This window comes from Sphaerodactylus townsendi, unplaced genomic scaffold (genome assembly GCF_021028975.2).
Source record: "Sphaerodactylus townsendi isolate TG3544 unplaced genomic scaffold, MPM_Stown_v2.3 scaffold_22, whole genome shotgun sequence".
NCBI lineage: Eukaryota > Metazoa > Chordata > Lepidosauria > Squamata > Sphaerodactylidae > Sphaerodactylus > Sphaerodactylus townsendi.
The window spans coordinates 132,730-157,673 of NW_025950385.1; the positions used below are offsets into that span (position 1 = coordinate 132,730).

Consider the following 24,944-nt stretch of genomic DNA (forward strand, 5'->3'; position numbering starts at 1 on the left):
TCCACAGATGCAGGCGAAACGTCAGGAGAAAATGCTACTAGAACACGGCCATACAGCCTGGAAACCACACAACCCCCCAGTGATTCCGGCCGTGAAAGCCTTCGACAATACATTAAACAAACAATTGTTAGCCCATCTTTGGATCCTTTGCAGAGATATTGCCCATGCAAGCACCCCTGTCCCAACCAGGGGGGTGGGTGGGGGGAGTCTTGGGTTTAAATCCTGGTACAAACCTGGTAGAAAATATGGAAGTTCCTTTCTTGAGGGGGCTGATAGGCAACTCTGGTTTTCTCCAGTAAGAATGTCTGAATGGAAGCGCTGGTCAGATGCTGTGATCTGTAAGAGGTTAGAGATTGTTGCTGCTTGATCTTAAAATGAAGCTCTCTACCCATTGGTAGCAACATTAACCAACTCTGAGACCACAGCGTCCTTCTTTAAGAACATAAGAACAAGCCAGCTGGATCAGACCAGAGTCCATCTAGTCCAGCTCTCTGCTACTCACAGTGGCCCACCAGGTGCCTTTGGGAGCTCACATGCAGGATGTGAAAGCAATGGCCTTCTGCGGCTGTTGCTCCCGAGCACCTGGACTGTTAAGGCATTTGCAATCTCAGATCAAAGAGGATCAAGATTGGTAGCCATAGATCGACTTCTCCTCCATAAATCTGTCCAAGCCCCTTTTAAAGCTATCCAGGTGAGTGGCCATCACCACCTCCTGTGGCAGCATATTCCAAACACCAATCACACGTTGCGTGAAGAAGTGTTTCCTTTTATTAGTCCTAATTCTTCCCCCCAGCATTTTCAATGAATGCCCCCTGGTTCTAGTAAACTCTAGTGATACCTGCTCAGTTGAAGCTGGATGTACTTCCCAAAACGGCTACTGTTATTGTTCCGTAGAGTGCATGCGTTTCCTGAAGTCAGAGCGGGAAACAGACAAAGGCATCATTACCAATGTATTCAAGAAAAGAAGAAGAAGAGTTTGGATTTATATCCCCCCTTCCTCTCCTGTCTCCTGCAGGAGAGAAAGGGGGGATATAAATCCAAACTCTTCTTCTTCTTCTAAACCCTCCTAGGGTCGTGATTCACCCATTGGAAGAGTTGCACGGTTGCTTCAAAGGAAAACCACCGACTACCACCAAGCTTACTCCTGAGTAACGCATGCCTCGGAGCCAACCATTTTTCCTAAACTAAAACCTCAGTATTCAGGTTGAATTGCCGTGTGGGCCCTTTGCGATAACCAAGCGGGTTTGGGGTTGCAATTTGGGCACTCGGTCTCGAAAAGGTTCGCCATCACTGAGCTAGACCGAGGTCCAGTACAACATCAGAGACCAACAAGATTTGGGGGGTATATAGCTTTCAAGAGCCAAAACTCTCTTCAACAATTTTAAGCGGGTAGTTGCGTTGGTTGGCAGCAGAAGAGCAATATTGAAGCCCAGCAGCACCTTAAAGACAACAAACTGGGAATCAAGTAAGTTTCCAGGGTATATGTTTTTGAGACCCAAAGCTTCCTTCATCAAATACAAAAAGGAAACTACTTGTTTCCTCCTCCTATCTGACGTCGGGAGCTCTGATTCTCAAAAGCTATATATCCTGGATACCTTGTTGATCTCTAAGATGTAACTACCGTGTTTCCCCGAAAATAAGACAGTGTCTTTTATTAATTTTTGCTTCCAAAGATGCGCTATGTCTTATTTTCAGGGGATGTCTTATTTTTCTGCTCCACAGCTCTGGTCGACGAGCATGCTTCCAAACAAAAACTTTGCTACGTCTTACTTTCGGGGGATGCTTTATATTTAGCACTTTAGAAAAACCTCTACTACGTCTTATTTTCTGGGGATGTCTTATTTTTAGGGAAACAGGGTAGACTGCCATTTTGCCAAAAACTACATTAAGTGGAGAAAGCAGGCGCTGCTTCAAAATGTCTGAAATGGGATCATTTTTATCGCTTTCCCTTTTCAACTCCTCTGTGGCCGATGAGAGACTGGAAACTTCTTGGGGGCAGAGACAGATCTTGTTTACCACTCAGAACAACACAAGCGATGATTAGTGGTGCTAAAACAAAATTTCCCATAGCAAGTTATCGGCTGAAGTGTACTCTGCGTCGATTCTCCCCTCTCCCCTCCTTGGAAGAACTCTATAATTCCCGAAGCCTAAGGAAAGCCCAACATATTCCGAGAGACCCGTCTCATCCGGCACACTCTCTTTTTGAACTGTGACCATCCGGCAGACGATACAGGTCTATCGAAACTAGGACGAAGAGGCTCAGAGACAGCTTCTACTCGAGAGCTGTGGCTATGATGAACTCCGCGGCTTCGTGTTGATGTGTTTGGGGCTGTGTAGGGATGGGTGGAGGAAGGGGACAGTGATGATGGGGCATGAGTCTGGAATTGTGTGCATCGAGGGATGCTGCTGTAAATTTTGTTGTGCGTGCACAATGACAATAAAATGCTTATGCTTATTCGTTCATCTTTACCAAAGGCCTCCATCACAGGATTAGAATCCAGCACCCTTTTCTCTATTCTCTCCACTTCAACGCTGCCTTCGGGGGCGGAGGACGAAGAGGCTACAGTAGCGTAAAACTTCATCAGGCATCGTGACGTCCAGGTCTGGAAAACAAACCAGAAAGAGGAGCCCTTGGCTGGCATTCATCCAGCAAGGGGTATGCCAGGGAGGGGGAAAGATTGCTTTGAATAAGATCACTCGAGGAGGGTTGCTTTTGAGACAAGTGGCAATTTGCCAGCATTAAAACTGGTGAGTGATCTATCCAAAGCAGCAGATACCTGGAGTGCAACTCTGCAAGGGTGTGTTGCATATTTATTTACATCCAAATCCAAAACCTTTATTAGGCATAAAAATTTATTGACATTTGTATGCCACCTTTTCACCCAACCAGGGTCTTCCAGGTGGAAAACATTAAAAAAAAAACATTTAAACTATTAAAATAAAATCAGCAATAGCAGAACACTTGATAAACCAACCTGGACACAGAATATTATTTGAAAACACAGAAATTCTGGACCACTCTGGCAACCGCTACGTCAGACTACACAGAGAAGCCATTGAAATCCACAAGCACATGGACAATTTCAACAGGAAGGAAGAAACCATGAAAACGAACAGAATTTGGCTGCCAGTGTTGAAAAACTCTAGAATCAAGACAGTGACTGATCAGCTCCACACAAACACAGGACAACTATAGACTATAGCAATCAAAGGGAACAAAGACCAGGATACTTCTATTCAGATCCATTCACCTATTGACCTTGCTATCTTCATTGTTACTCCCAGGCTACAGACTTCTCTGCGACTCACATGCCAGGCTACTCTATTCAGATGGCCTCACCTTTTGACCTCACAGTATATATACTCCACTTGCTTTCCATTCCTACCATCAGATCCTCTGAAGATGCCAGCCACAGATGCAGGCGAAACGTTAGGAGAGAATGCTGCTACAACACGGCCATACAGCCCGGAAACCACCCAGCACCCCAGTGATTCTGGCCGTGAAAGCCTTCGACAATATATTAAAATAAAGTTAAAATTATAAAATAAGGCAATAAAAAAACCCACAAACAAACAACACCAGAACCAGGAAGGAGGGCTAGTAACCCTTGCAGTGAAATTGCCAAACAAAACCAAAGTCTTCACCTACTGGCATGAGTCACTGATAGAGCCCACCACTCAGGTGGAGGAGGGGGGAATCAAACTCCAGATGAGAGTCCTCCTCTCTTCACCACTACGCCGCACTGGATCTCAAGAACGTTCTCTGGCTGAAGGAGCCTTCTGCTGGGAGGAAGCTCCTTCACTAGCAGAACAGATCCACAGGATTCAACCCATTGAAGCTTTATCTTTATCTTTATTAACCTTTAATAGGCATAGATAGATCAGGATTTTCACAGACACATTCTGCAGTCTCTAGTTCAGTAGCAAGGAAATAGTCCACATAACTTGAAGGTTGACTTCGAGGGATTCAAATCACTTCAGATTTTTTTTTAAGAAATAGCCAGAGCAAATGTCAGTAAATACCCCTACACATCAATGTAAAAATACAATCTAATATAAAATTGCAATAAAAATAGATCTGTTTAGCAAGTTAAAAGCAAAATATAATGAACCAATTTGGTTTAGTGTACTGGTATAATATATTTTTTTAAAAAAATACAGTTAAAAGTAATAAAGTAATAAAATGGGAATAAATTAGCACTTTAAAATGGTTGTCAGATACGTGTTGTATGAGCATTGTAATCTCCAAGGAGAAAACGTATGGCACCCACTGAAGCTTTTAGGAACAGTAAAAATGCATTCGATTTTTGACACAACAAGAAGAAACCTTGCAGAATCCTCGACACATGCAGGCTGCCAGCGAAAGGGTGCGTCCAGAGATGGGCACGCAGCCAGCCAGAGAGGCGTTTCGTGAAACTCTTCCCTTACCTTCCCTGCACCGCTTTCGCCGCTAACGATTATGGACTGGTTCACAGGTGGGATCTGGCTTTTGACATTTCGGTAGGTTTCTTCGGCCACCGCAAAAATGTGAGGTTTTAATTCCTAGAAAATCAGAGCACACCAATGACACTTGGAGGGAAGGAAGACATAGTTGGGTATAACTGAGCATTAGTTCCCAACTTCTTAATAAGAGGGATTGGACTAGGGGTGGCCAACCTATGGTGCTCCAGGTGTTCGTGGAGTACAGTTCCCATCAGTCCCTGCCAATTGGCCATGCTGGCAGGGGCCGATGGGTGTTGTAGTCCATGAACATCTGGAGCACCATAGGTTCGCCACCCCTGGATTAGACCTTGTGGACCTAAATTGGGATCAGACGAGGGCAGTACGATGGAGCATGACAGAGACCCCTTCCACACGAGCCAATAAACACGGGCTAACCACAGTAAGAACATAAGAACATAAGAAAGAGCCTGCTGGATCAGACCAGAGTCCATCTAGTCCAGCACTCTGCTACTCGCAGTGGCCCACCAGTATAACACCCGTGTTGGGGGGAACATCACAAGTCTGCTTCATGTCCATCACACACACACACACACACACACACGCAACCCAGGTTTTTCAAGAATCGCACTATCAGCGATTCTTTACTTTTAACATGGATTGCAGCAAACGGCTTCCCTGGGAAGTACATTATTTGACCGCGCTTCCTTTTTTCAGTCCCCACCTCTCTGCTGCGTAGCTACGGAGGGGCACAGGGACGGCAGCATGGTTGTGGAGGTCCATACCTGCCTGGCTTCAATAGCTATGCAGCAGAGGGAAGGCCATTGCTTTCACCTCCTGCCTGTGAGCTCCCAAAGGCACCTGGTGGGCCACTGCAAGTAGCAGAGTGCTGGGCTAGATGAACTCTGCTCTGATCCAGCAGGCTCGTTCTTATGTTCTTATGTGTGAAAAAAATGTGCCTCTGTGTGAAGGCCTGCATTGCCTCTGTGGACTCTGTTCAGGCAGTGACCGCCCCAACAACAACGCAGGTTGCTTAACCCCAACTGCAACCTGCTGTACTTTGCCCATGCAGAAGGTGCCAGGTGACCCAGAACATTCCAGGATTCATGTCTTAATGTTCCTAAACAGGGCTTTTTCGCACACACGGTTTGTTCTTGATTTAATATATGAGGTCGTCACGGTTTCTGCCTTTTTTTCACACACACTTGAGCCGTAATGTGCCTCGACCCCTAATCTGTCGCTCATTTCAGCCTTTGTCTCACATTTTTCCTGTCGCTCGATAATTGTGCAACTTTCTTGGATAAAACGGATTCCCCCCACCATCTGGTGGTATGGTGCAAAGACGTTCAGCGCGGTTTCAGCGTTTGCGAGGGAACAAACTGGTGAGGCGATTTCCTCCAACCAATCAGGATGGGGCGGAAAGGCGGGACGTGCGCACATTTCACTGTTTCGTTTCCGTCCCACTCTCCTCCCGCCCCTCCTCGCAGTTGCTCATGCAGTGCATTGCTTCCAACGCCGCCCCGATATCTCGAGATAGCGAGTTCTCAACGCAGTGGTACACTGAGATAGTGAAATCACGCTGACTCGTTAACTCGTTAGCTCATGATGACGGGGGCCAAGCGTCACACGGAACACACCTGTAAGGAATTCCATAGAAGCAGAAATAAAAGGCTTTTTGGATGTAAAAGTCCGTTTATTAAGACATCTTAGAAAGCTCACGTACACGTAGTGGCAGGAATGAGCCGCCTTCATAAGAAGAGCGCGGAGTTGCCGCGAACTTCCCCTCCTGCTGTAGGGCCGGAGTCTTCATCATCAAAGCAAAGATAAAGTCTCCGCCGATGGAAGCTAAGCCCATCGAAATTTACATGCGGGCACAACAGGAATACACTCAAGGGATTTACTTCACCATCAAGCACTATTGAATCGCTTTACATCCCTGCCTCCCACATAGAAGACCCCTCCCCCCCAGGTTTACATGTGGAAAGTGATTGGAAAGCAGAAATAAATTGGGAAATCAATATTTTCGGCCTAAACCCATTGATTATACCCAGAGGAATCTCCCACCCAAGAGACTACCATCTTACTGGCGTTTGCGATTCATGCGAGAATACAGGATGGCGTCAATTACGTGGTGCTTATGACCATCAATAATAGTCGGTGGGGGGCCTCTCCGGTAGGTCGTGCGCCAGGCTTTGTCGGAGCGCGGGAGCCTCCTTGAGCAAGCTGGAATGGAAGACAGGATGAATGTTACTAAGAGAGTTAAGGCAAAATCTAAATTGGGCAGTGACATCGTGATGCACTTTAGTAAATCTGAAAAGGTCCCGCGAATCTTTTGCCAAGTTTGGAAGGTATACGCACGTCTCTAAGATTTTTTGTGAATAAATACACCCAAGACCCCTGCGCAGAGGGAAGTCGGCCCGGTAGGCTATCCGCTTGCAGCTTAGAGTCCATAGCATGTTGTAAGGCGGTCTGGACCGTTTTCCATCCCTCGGCTAGGGATAGAAATCCATTATTGAAACTCTGGAGGGTCCAAAGCGGCAGCGGGTAGTTGTATGCCATGGCGGGAAGGAGCGACCAGACCCACAATTTCAAAGGGTTTTTTTCTTTGTACTGCTATGAACCGCATTGTTGCCAAATTACTCCGCCAAGCGGAATAAGCTTTCGCACCAATTGTCTTGGTGGTGGTTAGTGTATATTCGCATTAAATACTGCTCTAGGGTTCTGTTAGTTCTCTCGGTCTCGCCGTCACTTTTGAAGAGCGTGGTAGGCGGCGGCGACGGCCGGGCCGACTAACAACCCCAAAAGCGCCTTCCAGAACTTTGAAGTGAATTGGGGGGGCCTTCGGAGACCACCGAAGTAGGGGCCAATGGACCGGTAAACATGTTGAATGAACAGTGTTACCAACTTAGGGCCGGAGGGGATGGGAAGCACATGGAATAAAATGCGACTGTTTAGAAAATAAGTCCACCACCTACAAAACCGTGTTGCCATGACTTTCGGGCAAATCCGTAATGTAAATCCATGGAGATAACTTCCCAAGGGCGGGAGGCCACCGGGAAAGGTTTCAACAGTCCTTGGGGCTTTCCTATGGTTTAAGCTTCTGCAGCCAGAGCAGCCATTAATGTAATGCCTCAATGTCATAGCGCATTGCGCCTTCACCAGAACTGTCGGTGGGCCAATTGTTACAGAGTTTTCAGAAAACCAAAATGTCCAGCCGAGCGGGCATCATTGGCAAGCTTCAAGAACCTGCTTGCGGAGGCGCGGACCACGTACCAGCATTCCCCCCTCAGCCAAACTCCATTCTCCAAGCGCGTGGGAGTCACCTTCTTCCGCTGGAGGCTCGAGGCAGCCCATCCTGGAGTTCCATGCAGGAAAGGAGAGACGAGACTGGGAATGGGGTGAAGAAGGGAGGAGGAGTGGGCGTTTGAGATCGGGTGACAGCCAGCCCCAACTGGGAGGGGGAGAGAACGGTCGCGTGGAATGTCTGCGTGAGGCAGCTCCACCCCCCTCCCCGGGTAGAGCGTGAGCGCGTCCAGCCAGTTGTGGTGCTTTCCGGGGAAAAAATGGACTGTAAAAGAGAAACGAGAGAAAGAAAATGTGTGCCAGCAGGGGAGGACTGTTTTGCGGACATCTTGAGGGGGGTGGAGGAAGAGCTCACCCGGAGTTCTTGTGATCCGACCAAACCTGAAAGGGGTGTTTAGCCCCTCTCCAGCTGTGTCGCCAAGTGGAGAGTGCTACTTTTAATGGCACTTGGTCTCTTTATCCCCTACAGTCCAGCCCAGGTTCAAGCGCCAGAGAATTTCTTGAACAAATAAGCACCACGGAACCAGCCTACCATCTTTATTTTTTTCTGCAACGGGGCTGCGCCAGAATTGCTTAGCTGTCCGAGGCATCTCATTGAACCACAAGCCTTGGAGATCTGGGTCAGGGTGCTTTAGGATAGGTTAGGTGATGCTTATAGGCAGACTTTAAGAGTTGAAAGGCTGTTTGGCGTACTCGGACCAGGAAAGAGGGGCCCCGAACTTGGCGGACAGTGGATCTTTACCCCTTAGTGCGTAAGAGGTCTGCTTGAGAGGGAGAGTCAGTTCAGCCGGTTGGGGTATAGATCCGCGGTAGAAATTAAGCCGAACCAAGAAAAGATTGGAATGCTCTTTGCGGTTGGGTAGAGCGAGCCATTTGATTTAGCGTCAATCTTAGCAGGATCCATTTCCAGAAGCCCTCGGTGAGGATCATTAACCCAAATAGTCAATGGAGGTCTGGTGAAAACAGCATTTTGGAGAGTTTGGCAAAGAGGAGGAATTGTAGAGCAAAGCGTTTCAGTACCTCTCGACCCAATGTTTGATGCTCGTCTATGGTTTGTGAGTAAAGTAAGCACGTCATCTAAGTATACCACAACTCCCTTGTACAATAAATCATGGAGAACTTAGTTATTAAGGCCTGGCCGCCACAAAGGCCCAGGGGGCCCCACTTAACTTGAATGGCATTATCAAGTAGTGGCAAACTGTCCAAACTTTGTGATTAGGCGCGGTCAAGTGTTCATAGCCTTCAGCAATTCGGACCCTGTAGTAAGCTTCTCTTAAAGTCCAATTTAGCAGTAAAATGCGCCCTTTGCGGAGTGCATCTAAAAGGTCCTTGATCAAAGGCGAGGTGTATTTATTGTGACAGAGGGGCCGCATTGAGATCTCGATAATCTGTGCAAAGCCGTGAAGACCCATACTTCTTTTTTACAAACAAAGGCAGGGGCAGCGTGTGCGTATTTGGTAGCCCGCCGTATGAACCCGTGGGCCGGGGTTCTTATCCAAGAGGCCACGGAGTTCCTTCTCCTCATTCTGGGACTCATGCGGTAGATTCTACCTTTGGGCAGTTCTAAGCCCCTGGTTGTATAATGATTTTGCAGTCCAATTGTCTCTGTGGGGTGCTTAACTGATCGCATTCCTGCTCCTGAAAAACTCAGGCTAAATCATGATACGCCGGAATTAGGTTGCCAATAGAATCGGGAGCAATCGCTGAAGAAAGCCAGGGAGGGGGGTGTGTCAGGAGAAGTTAGGTTTTCCCCCCAATTCATGTAATGTTAACCGCAGGGAGGGTCAGTGAATTCTAAGATCCGTTCTTTCCAAATGAACTTTGGTTCATGTAACAATAACCATGGCATGCCCAAAACTATGGAGTGTTTGGCCACTGGCGCCAAAATAAAACTAATTTTCACCCAATGAGGCCGGCTGCTTGACGGAGGAGAACCGGCTGTGTTTTGAACTGGGCCGGTCCTTACCGTTCCCGAGGAGGCTACCGTCCACGGGTGTCAGGCATAGACTTAGCCAGGGGAATTTGGTCCAGACCTGGCTCTCCTGCCACCTGGGAGCCGCATTAAGCGAATTAGGAGCCAGAGTCCACAAGGGCCGAGGCTATAATCACCAGTGTGTTTAGCGGGGTTGGCAAGAAACGCTTGGACAGTAATGGGAGCTTTACCTTCACTCACCGCGTCAGGAGTCGGACCCCATGTCCATGGGGGGGCTGAAGAAAGGCAAAACAGCCGCTTCCCCCTCCTCTGGGTAGCCTTCGGTGACCGCTTTAGGCGAGCCCGTCGGAGGCTGACCCCTGATCTGCGTGGCGGCTTGGCAGGAATGGAGTGCGCGTAGCTGGAGGCGGTTGGTTTTTGTTTCTCTTAGGACAGTTGGCTGGCTAGATGACCTACAGCCCTCCGCGGTAAAGACACACACAATCCCAGTCGGCGACGGCGTTCAGAGGTGGTTTTGGTAGAGGCGGCTGGGCTTGGCTTGAATGGCGCAGTGGTGGGTTTTAGGCGTGGGCGGCCTCCGGCACGAGCGTGTTATTCCAAGCGAGACGCATACCTGGGACCCCAACTGGATCCAATCCGCCAATGGTCACGAGGAACCCGAATTAAAGAAACACCGTTTCACGCATAGCTTACCCGTCCACAGCATCCGAGAAGTGTTCGCATTTCATGCGTTCAGGCCACTCAGGAGGAAGTCGAGCAACCGCCCTTACGAAGTCCGCGGGCAAATTCTGCCAGCGGGCGGTTGCCTTGCTGGATAAGGTGTTGATGGTCACGGATAGCTTCATTCTCGGCGCCTGGAGCGTGGGAGCGCGCGCTTAAGGCTTGGAGGAATGCGTTACCGTCACGAGAGTCTTCATCTCCTGCAAATCCAAAAGAGTCCTGAACCAATCGGCTGCTGCTTGCATCCCGGGACTGAGCCGATGTCCCGGTATTTTTTCGCGCTCAGAGCGGTATAAATCATCATAGTCTTCCAAGTGGGCATTGGGTTGCAAAATGAAGTAGGGAAGTTTGGAAGCGGTCCCATCGAAACGGGCTGGTATCGGGGGCCGATGGTAGCCCCGTTCCATGGCTCTTGGCGCCTGCTGGGGCGGTGGTTGCGCGGGGTTGAGCAGGTTGGGCGGAGCAGCTGTTGTCTGGGGGGTGCGAGGAATCGAGCGCTGGCTGACGGTGCGGCTGGCGTTTGGGTAAGCAGGACCCAGGTCACGTGGCCCCCCCTGGCGCCAGCGTGATCATTGCTGTATATGGGCGCTCAACTTGGGGCTTCCTGGTCTGCTGCCTCCTTAGCTCCCTCTCCAGCGCAGCCAGCTCCCTCTCGCTGCGGATCAATGCATCCGAATTAGCATGCAGAGCAGCTTTTTCTCGTTCCAATTTAGTAGTTCGTCCCGTTTAAGAGCTTCAATTGAGCTCGCTTTTCGCGTATAGGAACCTGAAGCGCTTTAGCGTTACCGTTAGCCATCCAGTCTAGAGTGTTCCAGGACTTTGCTTATCATGGACTGACAGATTTTGAGCATATTGGCGTTGGAAGCGCATCTTTAGCCGCGGTCCAACTTTCGAGGCCTGAACTTCTTTGCGTTGCCGTTCCCGGTCCCTCTGCAGGTTTTGGCGCTCTTGCTGCAACTGTGCCCGTTCCCTCCTCCCATAGCTAGCGTTCCCGGGTCCATGCTTCTTGGGCATCTACGCGGTAGCCCCAGCACTTCCTCATCCCAGGTCTCCTTCGATGGGAGAGGGAACAGATCCGGCTGGGAGTGCAGGCTTTCTTCGGACTCTTCCGTGCGTCTAGAAGCGAGACGCCGGAGACGCAGTAGCCACCGGTGGCTCCCGGGGGCACCTCAGGTGCGATGCACAGGCCCGGGATCAGGGGGGTCGGATTGGAAGACGAATACGGATACCCCTCCCAATCCCAGGTTTAGTCCCAGTATCGCTTCGGACGGGCCCCAATTAACTGTGCCACGGTGGTTCTTTTTTGGGAGCATCACTAAAAATACGAAGTCCAGGAATCGATTCAATGGGATTCCTGGGTTGCCACATGAAAGGTGGTCAGGCCCGTCTCCTCCATGACAGGTTGCATCTGAGGTTTGTAATCCACACGAAAACGGGCAGAGATCCGATCCACAGGCGCTCGATCCATAGACAAGCGCCCCCAAACGGCTCCATGGAAGTCCCCATGGTGCGTCGTCACGTCCCTCGTTCCAACGGAGTAAAGGGAAGACTTCGTTAGGCTGATACGAGGACAGGAAAGAGCCACCAGCGAGGCCCGCTTCTCCTGCCGGTTCCTCCAGATCCAGAAGGGAAAGGTCGGAGCCCTAACTTTGGGGGCTACCGCGACCTTCCGCAAGTAGTAACATTCCCAACCTCCTCCATGTCAAGACACCAGAGGTCCACTGTACTAGGAATATATTGAATTGGATTCCTGCCACAATGTAAGGGAATTCCATTAGAAGCAGAAATAAAAGGCTTCTTTGGATGTAAAGTCCGTTTATTAAGACATCTTAGAAAGCTCACGTACACGTAGTGGCAGGAATGACACTTCCCGCCAGAAGCACAGGTTATAACACCATTCACCCCATCCCCCCTCCTGCTTCCCATGGGAACGGAGTCTTCATCTCCCGCGCAAAGATAAAGTCTCCGCCGATGAAGCTGGCCCATCGCCCGGGCTGTGAAATGCACTCAAGGTTACTTCACCATCAACACTATTGAATCCTTTACAACACCCTTGGATGGCACAACAGCCAATCGGAACTCTCGTTTGTACTGCATTCCAGGGCAATGCAAAACCAAGAGGTTTCTGAAGCAACAAGAATATCCACAACAACCTGGTGATGTGTGAATGATCTAGAGCGACGAAACAGCAACAAAAAGGTCAGGATGTCAACACCGATTGCCTTAATTCAAGAACAAACCGTGTGTGCGAAAAAGCCCATTGTCGCTCTCTGCATCAACCCCCGATCTACAACATACGGGTAACAACACCGGATATACCCTTGTTGGGTTGTTGCTGGTGGATCTGTGTTTAATATTGGATACCCGTTACAATCTAAAGCTGACTCATTGCCAGCATCTTAGTCTGAAATTATCTAGAGTTGGATCTCAGGATCCGTGAAAACCAGTTTCTTGATAGAAAAGAAAGAATCTTCAGTTTAGGAAACGGTTGTTGCTGGGCCTGGGTATAATGGTGTCTATATGGGCTTGGGTAATCCAAGGACAATCACTATACATTTCACACAGCACTTATACAGTGCTCTTAGTATTGAAAATGCTTCCCTCATCTGATCTTAACCATTCTGAAGAAGAAGAAGATGAAGAAGAGGAGGAGTTTGGATTTATATCCCCCTTTCTCTCTTGTAGGAGACTCAAAGGGGCTTACAATCTCCTTTCCCTTCCCCCTTCACAACACACACCCTGTGAGGTAGGTGGGGCTGAGAAAGTTCAGAAGAACTGTGACTAGCCCAAGGTCACCCAGCTGGCGTGTGTGGGAGTGTACAGGCTAATCTGAATTCCCCAGAGAAGCCTCCACAGCTCAGGGTGGAAGAGCCGGGAATCAAATCTGGTTCCTCCAGATCAGAATGCACCTGCACTTAACCGCTACGCCACAGCTTAGCAACTTAGCATCTCTTGCGGCTGCTATTTGGGCGAGACTCCCAGAAACCCTCCCATGGTGATCCTTGACAACAGAGAGGGATGGAAAACAGCCTCTGTGCTAGGCCAGAGCATCAAAACTCGACTTCTACTGGTCCAAGTTCAACAAGGTCATTTTTGATTGGTTGACAATGGGGCTTTCCCCACTGACGGAGTTGTACTGGTTTCTACCTAGGTTCGCCTCAGTGAATCCCCACTGCCACCGAGCTCAACATTGTTTTGTCTCAGCCCCCCCCCCCAAACTGTGACATCCTTGTCGCAGTTACGAGCTACACTTTTCTGCCGGAACAAGGTCGATACCGCTTCGAAGCTTCGAAGTGGGGAAGCATCGAAACGACACCTCATCCGTTCAACCAATCACGAGCCGCTTTTGTGGCATGCGCAGAACGGGAGAGTCGTGGCGGGCAGAAAGCGCATGTAACTGTAAACTGTAAAAACTGTAAAAAAAGAGAACGCCCCCGTTTCCCGCCGTAACACAAGCGCCAATCACGACCGAGGAGCGAAACAGGCACCCAGATGATCCCGCCCACTTAGCTCGGTTCCAGGGGGCCAACTCAGTTGCTGTGGGGACAGCCTGGAATCACCCTCCACTGAAGGGAACCGAGTCGACCTTAGCTCCCTTCTGAAGTGGGGAAAGCCCCAATGACTGTTTCGACAGTCTCCTCTCTCACCTGAGGATGGGGGGCAGCATGGTAGTCTCTCATGAGTTCATGCGAGTAGAGTGACGGCATTGGCTGGAAGGGGTTGACGGCCACGAGGCTGCAGCCGGCGTTGGTGTAAAAGACGTCTGCGGTGTACCTGGCTTGCAAGCATTTCAGGACTGAAGGAGAAAACGGAATGTTTCATCAACAGCTCCTGTGCATTTTTATTCCAACTTCCCCCACAGTATAAGACAAGGGATGTGATCACCTCCAGCACCAAGGCGCCTTCCCATATTATTATTATTGTTGTTGTTGTTGTTGTTGTAGGAAGAAGAAGAAGAAGAAGAAGAAGAGGAAGAGGAAGAGGGAGGGAGGGAGGGAGGGAGGGAGGGAGGGAGGGAGGAAGGAAGGAAGGAAGGAAGGAAGGAAGGAAGGAAGGAAGGAAGGAAGGAAGGAAGGGAGGAAGGGAGGAGGGAGGGAGGAGGGAGGAGGGGAGGAGGAGAGGAAGGAAGGGAGGGAGGGAGGGAGGAAGGAAGGGAAAGGAAGGAGGGAGGGAGGGAGGGAGGAAGGAAGGAAGGAAGGAAGGAAGGAAGGAAGGAAGGAAGGAAGGAAGGAAGGAAGGAAGGAAGGAAGGAAGGAAGGAAGGAAGGAAGGAAGGAAGGACGGACGGAAGGAAGGAAGGAAGGAAGGAAGGAAGGAAGGAAGGAAGGAGAGGAGGAGGAGGAGGAGTTTGGATTTATATTCCCCCTTTCTCTCCTGCAGGAGACTCAAAGGGGCTTACGATCTCCTTGCCCTTCCCCCCTCACAACAAACACCCTGTGAGGTAGGTGGGGCTGAGAGAGCTCCGAAGAACTGTGACTAGCCCAAGGTCACCCGGCTGGCGTGTGTTGGAGCGCACAGGCTAATCTGAATCCCCCAGATAAGCCTCCACAGCTCAAGCGGCAGAGTGGGGAATCAACCCGATTCTTCCAGATTAGAATGCACCTGCTCTTAACCACTACGCCACTGCTGTTAAGCGTCCTTTGCCTGTGACTTGTGCTGATCTCCTTTCAGGCCATACCTGTCGCAGTGGTGACAGGATTCACTTTGGTAAGGTCATCAAAGCTGTCGAGCGAGCCAGCGTCACTCAGGAAGGATTCCACCTCCTCCCCAAGATGGCCGCCGACACCATTTCTGCAGCTTTCTGGGCCGTTCACCTGGAAGCAGAGACAGAGAATGCCACAAAGGGACTAAGCGCACGGTCACAGTCTTCTACTATCCTGCAAAAGCAGCAACACTTAAATCGTGCGACACGGCAGACCAGCCGCTTCTACTACAAAATAAAAGTTCAAACTCACACACACACACACACAAATCACCAAATTATAAAGCATTTATTTCATATAGACTTCCTGTTTCTTCTCCACCAAATATTAACTATTAAGCCCTGAATTTCCTAGCACTTGACCTTATTAATATTATTATTAATATTAATATTATTATTATGATGCATCAAAATGAAATTAAATCTTCAGCATCACTTTTAAATAAAAAGTCTCACTTTTCTCTATTGGAGCTGGCAAATCAGATCCTTGTAAGCTTTTATATATGAGCAGCAGGAGCAAAATTCAAACCAGAGGTTCCCTAATTTATAGCAGCAGTGAGGTTATGAATTAGGGAACCTCTGGGTTCGAATTTTGCTTCCACTGGACAAGCCATGCTCTTTCTGTCCATGTCTAACTCCCTGTACTGACCTACCTTGCAGGACTGTTGCAAGGATGTCTGTAGAAGTCTTAGAGTTGGAAGGTGTTCAACAGGGAAAACCAAAGTTTCAAACGTCCCCGATGGAGGATGTCTCTGCTTGAAAGCATCCCTCTTCCCTAGGTGGGGTCTCAGTTCTGAACAGTTCTCACCATTCTGAATGGTTTGGCTTTTTGGAATGCCAAACCAATGTCCACTTCAGCCTGCTGATCTAGACTTGCTTTCTGGAACATCTTTTCCCTCTCGCGATAGACATCTAGGTAGTGGGAGAGAGAGATCGCGTCCCCCTTCATTTTCTCTTACCCGAATTAGATATACCCTGTTCTTCCGCCCTCGTTCTCTTGGAAATTGTGCCCCAGACCCTCGACCGACTTTGTTGCCGTCTGCAAAACCTCTCTCTCTCTCTTACAAAATGTTTGCGAAACACTTGGAACATTCAAAAGTAGCACACAGGTAAAATTTACCTCCATGGGGGAGGTTGCTAGCAAATGGATCTCCTTCCACACTCCAAAGCAAAAGACTGACTGCATTAAGGGAAGAGTTGCTAGATGGTAGGTGATAAGCCACAGGAATGGTTTCCAAACAGTGGCCTGTATGCAGGGGAGGATACGTGCCTCAGTGGCAGAGAATGTGCTTGGTTAAAAGGATCAGGTGATCTGATTCTGATATTTAGAGAGAGCTGTTGCCAGTCAGAGCAAACATTGGTCTAAAGCAGGGGTCTTCAAACTATGGCCCTCCAGATGTTCATGGACTACAATTCCCATCAGCCCCTGCCAGCATGGCCAAGTGGTAGGACTCATGGGAATTGTAGTCTATGAACATCTGGAGGGCCACGAGTTTGAAGACCCCTGGTCTAAAGGCATAGGTGCAATAGAACCAAACAACTCAAAAATTCAAAATTGGCACACTGACCTGGATTTGTATGTAGACATCATTTACAATAATTCAAAGCAACATTTACTCAAAGTTATTTTTTCATTGTTATTGCACACATATAAATCCATTTACACTAATGCTAACCCTATTCTCATATACTATAATGAAAAAATTAAAGTGCATAATATATATAAAGTGCCAGTATCAACAAATCATATCAATGTACAATTTCATAATTTCGTTCAAGATATAATGACAAGGTCCATATGAGACTTCAAACTAATGAGTTCCAAAAATTTCTTGGTATGTCCATATTTTGTATGGTTTCAAAATGGAACTACACAAATTTTCACAAACTGTATTGACAAACAATTATTCACAAGTCCATATCAGACCAATAAAAATTCCAACGGAAATTTTATATCTCCATTTTTTTGTGATTCCCAAATTGAACTTCACAATAAAGCTGAATTCTCCTGTGCCTTGAGTCCATTCATAGATGGTACATGGAAAAATGAGAATCCTGTATAGAATCGCACCACGCGTCTGAATGCGTTTTCGAAGGTATCTTCCTTAGTATACCGATTCTCTAGGGGAAAGGTATCTTCCTTAGTATACCGATTCTCTATAGTATTCTCTAGGGGAAAGATGACACTATAGAAGAACGTTAACCCCAGGATGAAATCAAGCTATTGAGAATCGGCATACTGAGGAAGATACCTTCGAAAACGCATTCAGATGCGTGGTGCGGTTCTATACAGGATTCTCATTTTTTCCATGTACCATCTATGAATGGACTCAAGGCACAGGAGAATTCAGCTTTATTATGAAGTTCAATTTGGGAATCACAAAAAAATGGAGATATAAAATTTCCGTTGGAATTGAACAGTGTGGTCTCATATGGACTTGTGAATAATTGTTTGTCAATACAGTTGGTGAAAATTTGTGTAGTTCCATTTTGAAACCATACAAAATATGGACATACCAAGAAATTTTTGGAACTCATTAGTTTGAAGTCTCATATGGACCTTTGTCATCATATCTTGAACGAAATGATGAAATTGTACATTGATGTGATTTATTGACACTGGCACTTTAGATATATTATGTACTTTAATTTTTTCATTATAGTATATTAGAATAGGGTTAGCATTAGTGTAAGTGGATTTATATGTGCGCAATAGCAATGAAAAAATAACTTTGAGAGTCCTATAAACAATAATGCTAGACAAAAAGGACAAGAAGCACGATAAACGTGTTTCTCGCTATTTCTTTCCCTCTATTCATTATTTCTACTCTTTTTTAACTCTTATCTCATCTTGATAATTTTACAACAAACCCTCTCTCTCTCTCTCCCTCTCTCTTTATTTTGGTAATTCTGTATAATTGTGATAAAAATCTGTAGTTAGGTCAATTCATAGAACTGTAACCGAATTACTTATTTTAATCATTCTACTTGTCTTTCTTTTTCTGTAACTGCTGATTGAATTTAATAAAGCATTTATAAAAAAAATAACTTTGAGTAAATGTTGCTTTGAATTATTGTAAATGATGTCTACCTACAAATCCAGGTCAGTGTGCCAATTTTGAATTTTTGAGTTGTTCGGCTCTATTGCATTGTGCTTGGCACACTGTTTTGTATCTTGCGGGCTGAAGGCATAGGTGTCAATCTCGTGGCCCTCCAGATGTTATGGACTACAGTTCCCATCATCCCCTGCCGGCATCATGCTGTGGTCTAAGGTGATCAAGTGCATTCCTGTGACCATAAGCTGCATTTGGACCTGCTCCCCACATAACTTGCTGGCTCCGCTGAGAGATTCTCCACACTCCTGTCTTAGTTTTTTCATAAACATACCTGCTTTGGCAGCTCCCCCCTCGTTTCCCCATTTTCCGAAGCTTGCCCAGGTGAGTGCATTCCACTCCGCTGCCACCATGCAGTCTTTACGGAGTTTAGATTGCAGAAGATCCGGCAAAGCAGACTGGCAGCCCTAAGCAGAACAAAGAATGAATGAAATGACTGAAACAGAACAAGTGAATGAATGAATGTGCTTATTGCTCAAAGCCAAAGGCCATCCCAATTCAGAATTTTTTTTAAAAAAAACCAGGTACACAATTAATATACAACATTTCATCCTATCCAGAGGTGGGATCCAGCAGGTTCTCGCAGGTTACTAGTTATTGTCGAAGGCTTTCACGGCTGGAATCACTTGGGTGCTGTGTGGTTTCCGGGCTGTATGGTCGTGTTCTAGCAGCATTCTCTCCTGACGTTGTTACTCACAGACAATGTTTCTCCACCCACCCTGGACACTCCAACAGATATATATACTCCACTTGCTTTCCTTTCCAACTATCAGATCCTCTGAAGATGCCAGCCACAGATGCAGGCGAAACGTCAGGAGAGAATGCTGCTAGAACACGGCCATACAGCCTGGAAACCACACAGCACCCTAGTTACTAGTTATTTGTGTGTGCCGAGAGGGGGTTACTAATCGGTGATTTTGCCACGTGATTTTTGCCTTTGTTACGCCCCTCCTCTCAGCAGTAGCGCACAGAACTTGAAGCAGTCTAGCAGGAGGTGCACCAGCGTGCGTGGCAGCCTGCGCCTGCGTGCATTCGTTTCCCACCCAAGGACCGGCGCAGCGGCTGCGTCCTTGCAACAGCCCCGCCCAGCAATGCCACGCCCCCGGAATGCCCCGCCCAGCCCCATTGGCACTACGCCACTGTTTGAATCCCACCACCATGGGAACCTGTTACTAAAATTTTTGGATCCCACCACTGATCCTATCTCAGTAGCTGAACTCAAATAGACCTGTTCTGATAACTGATGTCTGACTTGTATTTTCCTGGCAGCCATGGCAAAAAGCTATACGTTTATTTATTTGTTTAATATGTATTTCTAGCCAGCTCTATGCCCAAAGGTCTCAGGGCGAGTTACAACATAAGATAAAAGCCATACAATATTGATAAATCAAAAAATAATTATACTATATGACAACAAAACTTATTTAAAATCCATTAAAACCTATCAAAGTTCATAGAACTTTAACATTCATAAAAACCTGTTTAAAAATCATAACACCTATTTGAAAATGCATATTATCAGAAAAAGGAAACCATCTCTTCAGCCAAAGGCCTGGGGAAACAGATGCACTTTTACTAGTTTTCTAAATGCATACAAAGAAAATGCTTGATGCACCTTGGGGAGAGATCGTTCCACAATCTCGGGGCCACCACTGAAGAAGCCCTATCTCAGGTCTCACTTTTTTTTTTAACCACAGAAAGTGGTGGTACTACCATTTGTATGTAATCAGAGGGTTGGAGTTTGATAATAGAAATATCACTTTATCCAAATCAGATGACAAATTGCGGTCCATTATAAACATAGAAGAAGAAGAAGAAGAAGAAGAAGAAGAAGAAGAAGAAGAAGAGTTTGGATTTATATCCCCCCTTTCTCTCCTGCAGGAGACTCAAAGGGCCTGACAATCTCCTTGCCCTTCCCCCCTCACAACAAACACCCTGTGAGGTGGGTGGGGCTGAGAGAGCTCCGAGAAGCTGTGACTAGCCCAAGGTCACCCAGCTGGCGTGTGTGGGAGTGCACAGGCTAATCTGAATTCCCCAGATAAGCCTCCACAGCTCAGGCGGCAGAGCTGGGAATCAAACCCGGTTCCTCCAGATTGGATACACGAGCTCTTAACCTCCTACGCCACTGCTGCTCCATATCCAAACAGTTGTGAAAGTGGTTTGAAAACGCATTATTTTGCATATGCGGAAGGGGCCTAAGTCTCAGCATGTTGGCCTTCATACGCCCCAAAACTGCCTCCAGGTACTTGTTCTTGGTTTCCACAGCCTCCCTGAGATCTCTGGAAGCATGCCATAGAGAAAGAAGTGCGAGATTTGTGTTCTAAATATGGGTGAAAATATCCCCAGCCGACGTCACTGAGAAAAATACGTTTTGCAATTTTGCAAGATATCCAATGCTTTGATTTGGGCCCCTGAGCAAAGTCAGCGTTCTCTACTTGCAATTTAAAGTTTTCCAGCTGTTTTAAGAATGGAAAAGGGGAGGAGCCAGGAAAGGGCAAGTAACTCCGGAACATTTCTGCACAGGGTGTGGCTCACGGAAAGTTCGACGCGAGGGGAAAAACTATGCCCACTTGCCGAACGCTGATTCCACCCTGCTCTAGCATCCGCATCGCAAACTGTGTTGGGACTCAGCCAGAACTTCGTGCTGACTTTTTTGTTCCATGTCCCCAATCAGCCTATTTATTAAGACCCCCCCACCGTGAAGAATGATGTAATAATCTTACGAAGCTACAGCTCCCTATGAGTCAGCCTTCATCTCTTAAAACCTATTGTTGTCTCCTTGTGGATGAGTTACCCTTTAATTTACCAACTTGTCCTTGCAAAGAGGAGTTTATCCCTCAATTCCCTCTCCCTTTTGCTCCTTTCACCTATTTTACCTGGCGAGGCTTCCGATTCCCACCCTAATACAGAAGAACTAGGGCAGTGGTGGCGAACCTATGGCACGGGTGCCAGAGGTGGCACTCAGAGCCCTTTCTGTGGGCACGCGTGCACAGAGTTCATCATGTGGGGGGGGGAGCAGAAAATCACCCCCCACACACACATCTAGGCTAGCCTGGGCATGATCCTTTACCTGGGAGTAAGCTCTGTTGCTGGCAATGGGGCTTGCTTCTGAGTTAACCCACTTAGAGTCATGATTCACCCATTTGAAGCGTTGCACGGTTGCTTCACCAAGCTTACTCCTAAGTAACGTGTGCCTCAGAGCCAACCGTTTTTCTAAACTAAAGCCTCATTATTCAGGTTAAATTGCCGTGTTGGCACTTTGCGATAAATAAGTGTGTTTTGCGTTGCAATTTGGGCACTCGGTCTCGAAAAGGTTCGCCATCACTGAACTAGGGCAAAGGTGTCAAACTCGTGGCCCTCCAGATGTTACGGACTACAGTTCCCATCATGATGGGAACTGTAGTCCATAACATCTGGAGGGCCGCAAGTTTGACACCTGTGAACTAGGGTATGACTGCTATCAGGTCTGAGAGAACTGCTTTGCTGGATCAGACAACTGGTTTTTATTTTTCTTCGCTTATACCCCGCCTTTCTTCCTGATGGCGACCCAAAGCGGCTGACATTGTTCTCTTCTCTTTCCTTTCGCCTTAACCACCACCTTGGGAAGTAGATCAGATTGAGCGTTCCCACAGCAGAGCTGGGGTTCAAACTTGGGCCTCCGAGACCCTGGTCCAATATTATTCCAAAACGGGTGCTGGAGGCAGAGCTATCTATATTTTGATTGGACGTACGATCCGGCCACTGGGAGAACAAAAGTACTGGAGAAGGAGTGTTGGGCTTCTACTCCTGAGTAGTACTCTCCCCTCCTGCCACAGCCTGGCTCCTGAGACCCTATGACTTGGACAGGGTTCTCCAGTGTGGTCCCTAAGACTCACACTGGTGCCCAGTGGCCCTGCCAACTTTCTGGAAAGCTTGGGGAAAGTACTGGTAGGCACTATGGCCGTGGTGGCGAACCAATGGCACAGGTGCCAGAGGTGGCACTCAGAGCCCTTTCTGTGGGCACGCGTGCACAGAGGTTGTCATGTGGGTTGGCGGAAAATCACACCCACCCACACACACATCTAGGTTGCCCTGGGCACGATCCTTTACCTGGGAGTAACCTCGGTTGCCTCCTAGGGTCATGATTCACCCATTCAAAGTATTGCATGGTTGCTTCACCAAGCTTACTCCTGAGTAACGCATGCCTTGGAGCCAACTGTTTTTCTAAACCAAAACCTTAGTATTCAGGTTAAATTGCCGCGTTGGCACTTTGCAATAAATAAGTGGGTTTTGGGTTGCAATTTGGGCACTCGGTCTTGAAAAGGTTCGCCATCACTGCACGATGGCATCCATAGGTGTCTCGCTAAGGGAACAGTATCAAGCAGTGAACAGCTAGATGTCTCTGGAAGCTCCTAAACAGGACACGGTGGAGGCTGGCTGGTCCTTTCTATAGGCTACTGTAAAGTATGGACTGGGAGCCCATAAGGAATTGTGGGGCCAAACTGAGACATCCATAAACTCACGCATGCAGAAAGGTCAACCATGTGGGTGGGGCTGAGAGAGCTCCAAAGAACTGTGACTAGCCCAAGGTCACCCAGCTGGTGTGTGCTGGAGTGCACAAGATAATCTGGTTCCCCAGATAAGCCTCCACAGCTCAGGTGGGAGAGTGGGGAATCAAACCCGGTTTTCCAGATTAGAGTGCACCTGCTCTACACCATGCTGGCTCTATAGATTTATCCCCTGCCCTACACAACAGTCTCAGGACAGGTAGCCAGAAAAGATCCTCCACTTCATGCAGGCTTCCAGAGACACCTCGGTTAACCTATGTTGGATTTCTAGTTTGGTGCAGCAAAAGTTATCCACGTTGCGACAAGCTGGTGTAGCACAGCAACTCTGAAAGGTACCTGGTTCAAATCTCACCTCTTCCAAGAACTGTCGAGGCAAACCTGAGTCTCAGCCTCCTCACTATGGGGATAAGAACACTACCCTGCAGAGTTGCCACAATCCAGGTCAATCTGCACCCTCATTAACACACAATACACTGTTGTCACAATGATGAAACTCCGCAACTACATCAGCTGCATGCTATGTGTACCAAGCTTGCTTCTGTCAATAACAACCAGGTTCAAAACCCCGGCCTGAAAGATTAAAGAAGCCCTCCTCTTTCTCCTTTCTGCCACCCAGTTCACAAAGAAAACACAGTCTGGGATCTGCATAGCAGGTTTGTGGCTGACATATCAAACAAGAAATGGGCTTCAGGATAGAAAATAAAGGCTACCAGATTAGGCTACCTGCAGCCAAAGCCTGGGCCTGTTCACAGTTGGGGGGAATTCCCCGAAAGCTGCCAAAATCACTGTCTGAGCATTTGCAGGAGACCCAAAATACTGATAATCCTTGAGAGTTGGTTGAAAGGAAAAGGCCGGTCCAGAGGACGGAACCTGTAACCCATGAGGACCTGAAGGGGGAAACCTTGGAGAGATTTTCAAATGTCTGCCCCTTCATGCAACTTGCTGTTTCGTAGTGGCCAGTCAAACAGCTTTGCCCATATTTTCTGGCTCCTCCGCAGATCCAGACCCCTCTGGAATTATTTAAGAACATAAGAACAAGCCAGCTGGATCAGACCAGAGTCCATCTAGTCCAGCACTCTGCTACTCGCAGTGGCCCACCAGGTGCCTTTGGGAGCTCACATGCAGGAGGTGAAAGCAATGGCCTTCTGCTACTGCTGCTGCTCCCCCTGAGCACCTGGTCTGCTAAGCCATTTGCAACCTCAGGAGGATCAAGATCGGCAGCCATAGATCGACTTCTCCTCCATAAATCTGTCCAAGCTCTTTTTAAAGCTATCCAGGTTAGTGGCCATCACCACCTCCTGTGGCAGCATATTCCAAACACCAATCACACGTTGCGTGAAGAAGTGTTTCCTTTTATTAGTCCTAATTCTTCCCCCCAGCATTTTCAATGGATGCCCCCTGGTTCTAGTATTGTGAGAAAGAGAGAAAAATTTATCTCTGTCAACATTTTCTACCCCATGCATAATTTTATAGACTTATATTTTTATAGATTTATTTATTCACTTATTTTGATTTATATGCTGCCCTCTCCAAAAAGGCTCAAAGCGGCTTGCAATAATAAAACATAACCTATAAAACTCAATTTAATAAACAATGAAAACACCTATTGATAACTTAAAATCCAATCCAAGCTAGATAAAATACAATTAAAATCTACTTAAAACTTAAAAATCAGAATTAGGATTAAGGCTGGCAACAGATGTTATTGAAAAACAGATAAGAGATTTGAGCCAACAACAGAATGTCTACCTTGTGCCCGACACACTGCACCACTTACCTGGCGTGTGAAGTTTTGTCTCTTAGTTCTCATTCCCAAACCATGTGGGGGGGGGGGGGGGTGGGGGGGGGGGGGGGTGGGGGGGGGGGGGGGTGGGGGGGGGGGGGGGTGGGGGGGGGGGGGGGTGGGGGGGGGGGGGGGTGGGGGGGGGGGGGGGTGGGGGGGGGGGGGGGTGGGGGGGGGGGGGGGTGGGGGGGGGGGGGGGTGGGGGGGGGGGGGGGTGGGGGGGGGGGGGGGTGGGGGGGGGGGGGGGTGGGGGGGGGGGGGGGTGGGGGGGGGGGGGGGTGGGGGGGGGGGGGGGTGGGGGGGGGGGGGGGTGGGGGGGGGGGGGGGTGGGGGGGGGGGGGGGTGGGGGGGGGGGGGGGTGGGGGGGGGGGGGGGTGGGGGGGGGGGGGGGTGGGGGGGGGGGG

The 24,944-nt window shown here is 48.2% G+C and overlaps 1 protein-coding gene across 1 annotated transcript; it reads right to left on the reverse strand.

Moving 5' to 3' along the window:
- Positions 1 to 215: 215 nt before the first annotated feature.
- MYO19 (myosin XIX) lies at positions 216 to 24,577 on the reverse strand. The gene is made up of 8 exons (XM_048482774.1): positions 24,535 to 24,577; positions 18,485 to 18,617; positions 15,074 to 15,209; positions 14,044 to 14,192; positions 4,429 to 4,542; positions 2,471 to 2,603; positions 839 to 908; positions 216 to 336 (listed from the first exon to the last, which is right to left on the reverse strand). Exons 2-8 carry the CDS (start codon positions 18,542 to 18,544, stop codon positions 216 to 218), a joined length of 783 nt encoding a protein of 260 aa, XP_048338731.1. The 5' UTR covers positions 18,545 to 18,617; positions 24,535 to 24,577.
- Positions 24,578 to 24,944: the final 367 nt, after the last annotated feature.

Excerpts from the sequence above, each read along its gene's own strand:
- MYO19 (XM_048482774.1), bottom strand. The coding sequence starts at position 18,544 with ATGCACTCACCTGGGCAAGCTTCGGAAAATGGGGAAACGAGGGGGGAG. Across the intron at positions 4,543-14,043 it reads ATGCTGCCCCCCATCCTCAG|GAATTAAAACCTCACATTTT; the intron begins GTGAGAGAGGAG and ends CTGATTTTCTAG. Across the intron at positions 337-838 it reads ATCCAGCTTCAACTGAGCAG|ATCACAGCATCTGACCAGCG; the intron begins GTATCACTAGAG and ends AACCTCTTACAG.